This window comes from Theropithecus gelada, chromosome 19 (assembly GCF_003255815.1).
Source record: "Theropithecus gelada isolate Dixy chromosome 19, Tgel_1.0, whole genome shotgun sequence".
Lineage (NCBI taxonomy): Eukaryota > Metazoa > Chordata > Mammalia > Primates > Cercopithecidae > Theropithecus > Theropithecus gelada.
The window spans coordinates 17,317,986-17,327,383 of NC_037687.1; the positions used below are offsets into that span (position 1 = coordinate 17,317,986).

Here is a 9,398-nt window from a genome sequence, read left to right on the forward strand (position 1 = left end):
TTTTTTTTTTTTTTTTTTTTTTTTTTTTGAGGCGGAGTCTCACTCTGTCGCCCAGGCTGGAGTGCAGTGGCCAGATCTCAGCTCACTGCAAGCTCCGCCTCCTGGGTTTACGCCATTCTCCTGCCTCAGCCTCCCGAGTAGCTGGGACTACAGGCGCCCGCCACCTCGCCTGGCTAGTTTTTTGTATTTTTAGTAGAGACGGGGTTCCACCGTGTTAGCCAGGATGGTCTTGATCTCCTGACCTCGTGATCCGCCCGTCTCGGCCTCCCAAAGTGCTGGGATTACAGGCTTGAGCCACCGCGCCCGGCCGATTTTTTTTTTTTTTAATTATTATTATTATTGTTTTGAGATGCAGTTTTGCTATCGTTGCCCAGGCTGGGGTGCAGTGGTGCGATCTCGGCTCACTGCAACCTCTGCCTCTTGGGTTCAAGTGATTCTCCTGCCTCAGCCTCCTGAGTAGCTGGGATTACAGGCATGTGCCACCATGCCTGGCTGATTTTTGTATTTTTAGTAGAAATGGGGTTTCACCACGATGGTCAGTCTGGTCTTAAACTCCTGACCTCAGGTGATCCACCCATCTCAGCCTCCCAAAGTGCCGGGATTACAAGCATGAGCTACCGCACCCAGCCGCCTCCTGGGATTTGCTGTGTGGCCTGGGGCAAGTAACTTGCCCTCTCTGACCCTTGTTTTCCATCCCTCCTTTACTGCCACCACCACTACCATCCAGGTAGGGCTTTGCTGGGCCCAGGGTGGACCAGGAAATTACATCTTTAGGAAGGGGTAGATTGAATGCTGGGAGCCCTGGGAGGGCATGTCCCGAGGATTGCGGTGATCAGTCCGGGTTTCTGCAGTGACCCCTCCCAGAGTGACCCTGAGACCAAAGACTTCTGGCTCAACATGGCAGCTCTGACCGAGGCTCTGCAGCGCCAGGCAGAGCAGAACCCCACCGCCTCCTACTACAACGTGGTGCTGCTGCGATACCAGGTGTGCCACCCGCATGAGTCCGGGAGGAGGTGGTGGAGTGGGGGACACGGTGAGCTGGCAGCAGACCTGGAGACGCCTGCATGTTGGTCAGGCTGGTCTCGAACTCCTGACCTCGAGATCCAACCCGTGAGAGCTGATGAGCTGGAGGGAGTAGGCAGGGTGGGTGGGGAATGAAGGGTGGAAGAGTAGGCAGTGTGGGAGAGCATGCATCCCCTGTTGCAGATAGCATCTTTATATGCACTAGAAGCAGCCTAGCCCTGGAATCTTTCACTTGAACTTCCCTGGGAGAGTTTGTTAGAATGAGGCGCTCTCCTGCCCCCTGCTGGAAACCTGGTGTAATACAGCCTCTCATCCATCAAATCTCCCTGTGATTGGGCCCCCTTGGGGCGGTGTGTGCATCGCGGGGTCAAGTGGTTGAATAGCACATGATGTGGCAAGACGGGATGGCCCAAGCTGTGTCCTCTCTCCCATTCTCATTCTTCCTAGTTCTCCCGCCCGGGTCCCCAGTCTGTGCCTCTGCAGCTCAGTGCCCACTGGCAGTGTGGGGCCACCCTCACCCAGGTCTCAGTGGAGTACGGCTACCGGCCCGGTGCCACAGCTGTGCCCACGCCACTCACGAACGTCCAGATCCTGCTGCCTGTGGGGGAACCTGTGACCAACGTCCGCCTGCAGCCGGCCGCCACCTGGTGAGGGCGTGCAGGAGGCCAAGGAGAACTTAGCAGTTTCCCCCATAACCCCAGACTTTCTCCTTGATGCAACAATTAAAGGGTGCACCCTAGGCCTGACCGTTAACTGTGAGCCCACCTTCCTTAGCACTGAGGGTGATATTATGAGGGCCAGGCGCTGTGGCTCATGCCTGTAATTGCAGTGCTTTGGGAGGCTGAGGTGGGAGGATCACTTGAGGCCAGGAGTTTGAGACCAGCCTGGGCAATATAGTGAGACCTCATCTCTACAAAAAAATATTTTGTTTATTTATTTATTTTATTTATTTTGAGATGAAGTCTCACTCTGTCGTGCAGGTTGGAGCGCAGTGGCACGATCTCAGCTCACTGCAACCTCCGCCTCCCGGGTTCAAGCGATTTTTCTCTGCCTCAGCCTCCCAAGTAGCTGGGATTACGAGGGCCTGCTACACGCCCAGCTGATTTTTGTATTTTTTTAGTAGACGTGGGGTTTCACCATGTTGGCCAGGCTTGTCTCGAACTCCTGACCTCAGGTGATCCACCCGCCTTGGCCTCCCAAAGTACCGGGATTATAGGCATGAGCCACTGTCCAGCCTTGCAAAAAAAATATTTTAAAAAGTAGTCAATCATGGTAGTGTGCTCTTGTAGTCCCAGCTACTCAGCAGGCTGAGACAGAAGTATCGCTTGAACCCAGGAGTTGAGGCTTCGGGGAGTTACCCTGGGTGACAACTGTCTCTTAAAAAACAAAAATTGTCACACCTGTAATCCCAGCACTTTGGGAGGCTGAGGCAGGCGGATCACGAGGTCAGGAGATTGAGACCATCCTGGCTAACACGGTGAAACACCGTCTCTACTAAACAAAATAGAAAAAATTAGCCAGGCATGGTGGCGGGCGCCTGTAGTCCCAGCTACTTGGGAGGCTGAGGCCGGAGAATGGTGTGAACCCAGGAGGCGGAGCTTGCAGTGAGCCGAGATCGTGCCACTGCACTCCAGCCTGGGCGACAGAAAGAGACTCCATCTCAAAAAAAGAAAAAACAAAAATTAAATTAAAAAAAAAAAAAGTCTGCTGTGAAAAAGCCAGACTTATAGGACAGAATGCATCATCTAAAAGTGCTGCAAGGAAGCCGGACATGGTGGCTTATGCCGGTAATCCCAGCACTTTGGAAGACCCAGGCAGGTGGATCACCTGAGGTCAGGAGTTCGAGACCAGCCTGGCCAATATGGTGAAACCCTGTCTCTACTAAAAATACAAAAAGTAGCCAGGCATGGTGGCGGGTGTCTGTAATCCCAGCTACTCAGGAGGCTGAGGGAGGAGAATCGCTTGAACCCGGGAGGCATAGGCTGCAGTGAGCAGAGATCACGCCAATGCACACCAGCCAGGGCGACAGAGCAAGGCACCATCTCAAAACACACACACACACACACACACACACACACACACACACACATATAAAAGTGCTGCAAGGCTGTGTGGCTTCTCGGCTGTTCCATATCTCACCCCCATTTCACAGATGGGAAAATTGAGGTAAAGTGGGGGAGAAAGTTTGCTGGGGTCACACAGCCAGGAGGCAGCTGAGGCGGGACCCTGGGCTCTCAGCATCCTCTGTGGGGAAGCCCTGATCAAGATTCTCTCACGGCCAGGAACCTGGAGGAGAAGCGGCTCATGTGGAGGCTTCCAGATGTGTCTGAGGCAGGGGGTGAGCTGTGGTTGTGCATGAGGGCTGGGTGGGAGGGACTGGGGTCAGCTGGGAGGCCCTTATTTATGTTGGGGAAGAATTAGGGACATACTGAGGGTGGGCAAGTATGGGCATCGAGGAAGGCTTTAAAGAGCTGGAGGAGGGCCGGGCTGGGTGGCATAGTCTGTAATCCCAGTGGTTTGGGAGGCCCAGGCTGCAGGATCACATGAGTCCAGCAGTTGGAGGCTGCAGTGACCTATGATCGCACCACTGCACTCTAGCGTGGGCAATAGAGCCAGACCCTGTCTCTAAAAAACAAACAAAAAAGGCCAGGTGCAGTGGCTCATGCCTGTAATCCCAGCACTTTGGGAGGCCAAGGCGGGTGGATCACTTGAGGTCAGGAGTTCAAGACCAGCCTGGCCAGCATGGTGAAACCCCGTCTCTACTAAAAATATAAAAATTAGCCAGGCGTGGTGGCATGCATCTGTGATCCCAGCTACTCGGGAGGCTGAGGCAGGAGAATCGCTTGAACCCAGTAGGCGGAGGTTTTAGCGAGCTGAGATCATGCCACCGCATTCTGGCCAGGGTGACAGAGTGAGACTGTCTCAAAAAAAAAAAAAAAAAAAGCTGGAGGAGGGCCGAGCACAGTGGCATAGGTCTGTAATCCCAGTGCTTTGGGAGGCCCAGGTGGGAGGATCACTTGAGCCCCGGAGTTGGAGGCTGCAGTGACCTATGACTGTACCACTACACTCCAGCCTGGGCAACAGAGCCAGACCCTGTCTCTAAAAAAAAAAAAAGCTGGAGGAGAGGGCGTCCCAGGGCCAGATGGCCAGACACAGCAGGTGCAAAGGCCCTGAGGCAGGACTCCCTTGCCAGCCACACAAAGCCCAGGGATGCCAGGAGAGACGGATGCAGGGGATTGAAGGGAGGTCTGATGGGGCACATGAAGGCCACAGAACAAAGGGCTTCAGGTGTGGGCCAAAGAGGAGCCTGTTTCACAGCTGGGATGTGGCTGGTGCCAGGGCACAGCTGACTGCAGGTCTCCCCAGGCTCTGGCCGCCTCTCTGCCAGCTGGGAGCCGCTCTCAGGGCCCAGCACACCTAGCCCCGTGGCCGCACAGTTCACCAGCGAGGGGGCCACTCTGTCGGGCGTGGACTTGGAACTGGTGGGCAGCGGTTACCGCATGTCACTGGTGAAGAGGAGGTTTGCCACAGGTACTCCCCAGCCCTGCTCTGGGTGACCTCAGGAGCCGGGACCTTGCTGGGGGCAAGCCCTGGGATGTGGGGAGGGATTGGGGCGTGGGGATCCTTGGGAAGGATAGGTGGGTGTTGGGGCCAGGAGACCCCAGATGGGGGGCACAGGTGGGCAAGGAGTCAGGGCCCCATGTGTCTGGGGCTGGCCCCTGGAGGACATCCTTGAAAGGACCCAAACCAGGGAGCCCGAAGTCCCCCCTGCCATCCCCTCCTCCAGCCCCACCCTGTTCTCCTGCCCCCAACAAGGGGCTCCTGGGGCCCAGTGGCAGCAAGGACTATGAGATACAGGGGTGTTTTGAAGAGGACAAGGATGAAGCATCCCAGAGTCAGAGCTGGGGAACCCCTCCTGTACCCCTTCTCCCCACCGCTCCCCCTCACAGCTGCGCCCCCACAGGGATGTACCTAGTGAGCTGCTGAACCCGTAAATGCTGCCGCCCCAGCTCTACACTGCGCCCTGGTGCTGGCTGACCGCTCCCTACCCTCCTGCTGGACCCTGGGGCCTCCCGCCCCAGTCTCCCTGAGGCCCAGACTCCACGGAGAGGAGCCCCATGCCCAGCCGGCTGAGCCCGAGATTCGCTCCTCCCCCTCATGCCAACCCCACACAGGTCCTGGCCTTTTAATGTTCTTTGAATAAACACTTTATTTTCTAATAAAATAAAAAAGGAAACCTTTTCCTGCTCCAGGAAGCATCCTTTGCATTGCCAGAGAGGGGAGGAAGAGAAGGCGGATGAATGTGAGAGAACTAATGCACCTCCCTCCCTGCACTGCGTTCAACCTGTACAGGGCCATTCTGGGAGAGAAGGAACCAGACACCGCAGCCCCATGGGCTCAGAGGTGGGCTAGAGGGAGGGAGGAAGACTAGAGAAGCCCAGAAAGGGGTGCCAGGAGTCTTCCCAAGCAGTCAGGAAAACTTTCTAAGGAGGGGGCATTATAAATGGGGTTTTGAGGTATGAGTAGGAGTTTGCAAGCTAGGAATGGGCATCCCAAGCAAAGTGATGGAAGGTTGTTAGTTCAGTGAGGAAGCAATTAGTCAACCTACAAACATTAATTGAGTATCTACTGTATACCATGTAGCGGGGAGAGAGCTGTGAGCGGGACAAAGTTCTTGGAAGCCAGGAAGTGGAGATAGGAAGCCTGAGTGAAGAACCTGCTTGGCTGCCACTGGCTGTGTGATTTTGAGCGTGGGACTTGAGCCTCAGTTAGCGCATCTGCAACTCACCTCACTGGGTATCTGTGGGAGGTCACACACTTAGAAGAGTGCCAACTATAGGGCAAAACCCCCAGTAGTACCAGGCAGCTTTGGGAGCCCTAGGAGGAGGGTCGGCATTGGTGCAGGTGTGCAAGAGTGGCCCGCTGGGGAGGGCAGGACGGAAGCAGTAACAGAGACTGCAGTGGGGAGCAGGTCTGAGCCCAGTGGACAGTCTTAGGTCCTGATGGACATTCAGGGAACCAGGTCCCATGTTCCTGACCGTGAGGCTGTATAGACCCCAGAGAGCAAGCCCAGACTGGACGAAGCTCAAAAGGAAGGAAGGAGGAGGCGGGATTTGGCCTGAGACCTGCTGTGCTCTTTCTCAGATCCTCCCACCCTGTCCTCGAAAGCGAGAGTGCCTCTGGCTGTGCCTTGGTTTCCTTGTCTGTAAGGTGGGAGGAATCCTGTAGTTGGGAGAGGTTCAGGGAGCATTCCCGGCGCAAAGCAAGTGCATAATTAACATTGGCTGAGAGTTGGGCACCGTGGCTCACACCTGTAATCCCAATGCTTTGGGAGGCTGAGGCAGGAGGATCACTTGAGACCAGGAGTTCAAGACCAGCCTGGGAAAATAGCAAGACCCCCTGTTTCTACAAAAATAGGAAAATTGACCAAGCATGGTGGCACACGCCTATGGTCCGAGCTACTCGGGAGGCTGAGGCAGGAGGATCAATTGAGCCCAGGAGATTGAGGCTACAGTGAGCTAAGATCACACTGGTGCTCTCCAACCTAGGCAGCCACAGAGTGAGACACTGTCTCTTAAAACAAAATAGGCTGGGTAGGGTGGCTCATGCCTATAATCCCAGCACTTTGGGAGGCCGAGGCAGATGGACCATTTGAGGTCAGGAGTTCAAGACCAGCCTGGCCAACATGGTGAAACCCCGTCTCCCCTAAAAATACAAAAATTGGCCAGGTGATAGTGGTGTGTACCTGTACTCCCAGCTACCTAGGAGGCTGAGGCAGGAGAATTGCTTGAGCCTGGGAAGCAGAGGTAGCGATGAGCCCAGATTGCACCACTGCGCTCCAGTCTGGGCGACAGAGTGAGACCCTGTATCAAAACAAAACAAAATAAAAACAACAAAAAAAAGTCAACTGTAGGAAGGAATGATGATTATAGGAGTTGGGGCATCAAATGGGGGCAGAGGTGGCTGCAGCACCTGCCCTGTCTGGCTACAAACAGCCCAGGGACTTCCAAGCCTTCATGCCTTCTCCCTTGCAGGTCTTAGCATCTAGGCTGTAAATTCAGAGACCACACCTGCGCAGCGGGGCCCTGGGTGTCGGAGAGAGCTGCAGCTTTATAGAGGTGACAAAATCAAAATCTGTTTGCCATCGCCTCCTCATAATGTAGCCTGATCTGGGTGTGGGTTCTTTCCTGTCTCATAAGTGGCAGGGACATGGCACCTCCAAGTAGTTTTAATTGGCCTTCCTTGGGACACACATGAGGCTGGGCACCTTTGAAAATGAAGAAGTCATCTGGGATGGTGACTCATGCCTGTAAGTCCAGCACTCTGGGAGGCCAAGGCAGGCAGATCACTTGAGGTCAGGAATTCAAGACCAGCCTGGCCAACATGGTAAAACCCCATCTCTACTAAAAATACAAAAATAAGCCAGGCGTGGTGGTGGGCGCCTGTAATCCCAGCTATTCGGGAGGTTGAGGCAGGAGAATCGCTGGAGCCCAGGAGGAGGAGGAGGTTGCAGTGAGCTGAGAACACGCCACTGCACTCCAGCCTGGGAGACAGAGTGAGACTCCATCTCAAAAAAAAAAAACACCAAACAAACAGGGCTGGGTGTGTTGGCTCACGCCTGTAATCCCAGCACTTTGGGAGGCCCAGGGAGGTGGATCACTTGAGGCCAGGAGTTCGAGACCAGCCTGGCCAACATGGTGAAACCCCATCTCTACTAAGAATACAAAAGTTAGCTGGGCGTGGTGGCAGGTGCCTGTAATCTCAGCTACTGGGGAGGCTGAGGCAGGAGAATTGCTTGAATCCGGCAGGTGGAGGTTGCAGTGAGACGAGATGGCGCCACTGCACTCCAGCCTGGGTGACAGAGCAAGACTGCATCTCAAACAAACAAAAACAACACAAAAAACACAAGCAAACAATAAAGCGCAGAAGGCATTTTTCCCAGGTGTGGTCTCCTAACTGCCCGACCTTCCAGAGCAGGTGTGCCATAACCTGTCTTAGAAGAGTGAATTCCAAAAGAGAGGGCCTGGAACCCGTTAAACCTGCCAACCCCGGGCAGGCGTGATTCCATTATTCAGTTTACATGCCCTGGTCTCTTCCACCCGGGTGGCCTTAAAACCTCAGCTGTGACACAGAGTGATCCGTTGGCACTGCGCCATCAACTGGGTCACGTGTCAGAGGCCACCCCCAGCTGGTAAGTGACCTAACTGGATTTTCTTTTGAGCTGAAATTCACAAAACAAAAAATGAACCACTATAAGGTGAACAATTCAGTGAGTTTCAGTATATTCATAATACTGTACAGCCACACCCTTTATCTAATTTCAGCACATCTTCATCCCCTCCGAAAGGAAACCCCGTCCCCTTCAGCAGTCATGCCCCATTTCCCCTCCCACAGCCCCTGGCAACCACTCATCCGCTTCCTGTCTCTGTGGATTTGCCTGTTCTGGGCATTTCATATAAATGGAATCATACAACACGTGGCCTTTTGTGTCTGGCTTCTTTCACTCAGCATCGTGTTTTTGAGTTTCATCCCCGTTGTAGCATGGATCAGGACTTCAATATCTTAACAGGACTTCAGTCTCTCTCTCTGTCACCCAGGCTGGAGTGCAGTAGCATGATCTCGGCTCACTGCAACCTCCATCTTCTGGATTTGAGCAGTTCTCCTGCTTCAGCTCCCCGAGTAGCTGGCATTACAAGCATGCACCACTATGCCCAGCTAATTTTTGTATTTTTAGTAGAGACGGGATTTTGCCATGTTGGCCAAGCTGGTCTCGAACTCCTGACCTCAAGTGATCTGCCTGTTTCAGCCTCCCAAAGTGCTGGGATTACAGGCATGAGCTACCGCGCCTGGCCAGGACTTTAGTATTTCTGATGGCTGAATAAAACTCCAGGCAGGGCACAGTGGCTCACACCTGTAACCCCAGCACTTTGGGAGGCCAAGGCAGGTGGATTGCTTGAGGTCAGGGGTTCAAGACCAGCCCGGGCAACATGGTGAAACCCCCGTCTTTACTAAAAATACAAAAAGTAGCTGGGCATGGTGTCAGGTGTCTGTAATCCCAGCTATTTGGGAAACTGAGGCAGGAGAATCACTTGAACCTGGGAGGTAGAGGTTGCAGTGAGCCAAGATCCTGCCACTGCACTCCAGCCTGGGTGACAGAGTGAGACTCCGTCTCAAAAAAAAAAAAAAAAAAAAAAAAAGACTCAAGACTCCACTGATGGACCACATATTGTTTATCCATTCATCCACTGGACATTTGGGTGGGTTAGCTCCACCCAAACAGCTGAAAAGAGCATTGTGAATCATGCTATGAACTTGCCTATGCAAGCATTTGTTTGAACACCTGTTTTCAGTTCCTTTGGGTAGATACCTAAGAG

General features: G+C 53.8%; 1 protein-coding gene across 5 annotated transcripts in view; it reads left to right on the forward strand.

Annotated features, from left to right (window-relative positions):
• Positions 1-5,271, forward strand: part of FCHO1 (FCH domain only 1) — a 41,703-nt gene extending 36,432 nt beyond the window's left edge. For all 5 annotated transcript variants that reach the window (XM_025368751.1, XM_025368752.1, XM_025368750.1 and 2 more), the window contains 5 exons: positions 852-984; positions 1,471-1,670; positions 3,306-3,361; positions 4,390-4,554; positions 4,988-5,271. In XM_025368751.1, coding sequence (XP_025224536.1) covers positions 852-984; positions 1,471-1,670; positions 3,306-3,361; positions 4,390-4,554; positions 4,988-5,010 — 577 coding nt within the window. In that variant the 3' untranslated portion in view covers positions 5,011-5,271. The remainder of the gene's footprint in view (positions 1-851; positions 985-1,470; positions 1,671-3,305; positions 3,362-4,389; positions 4,555-4,987) is intronic.
• The last annotated feature ends 4,127 nt before the right edge of the window (positions 5,272-9,398 follow it).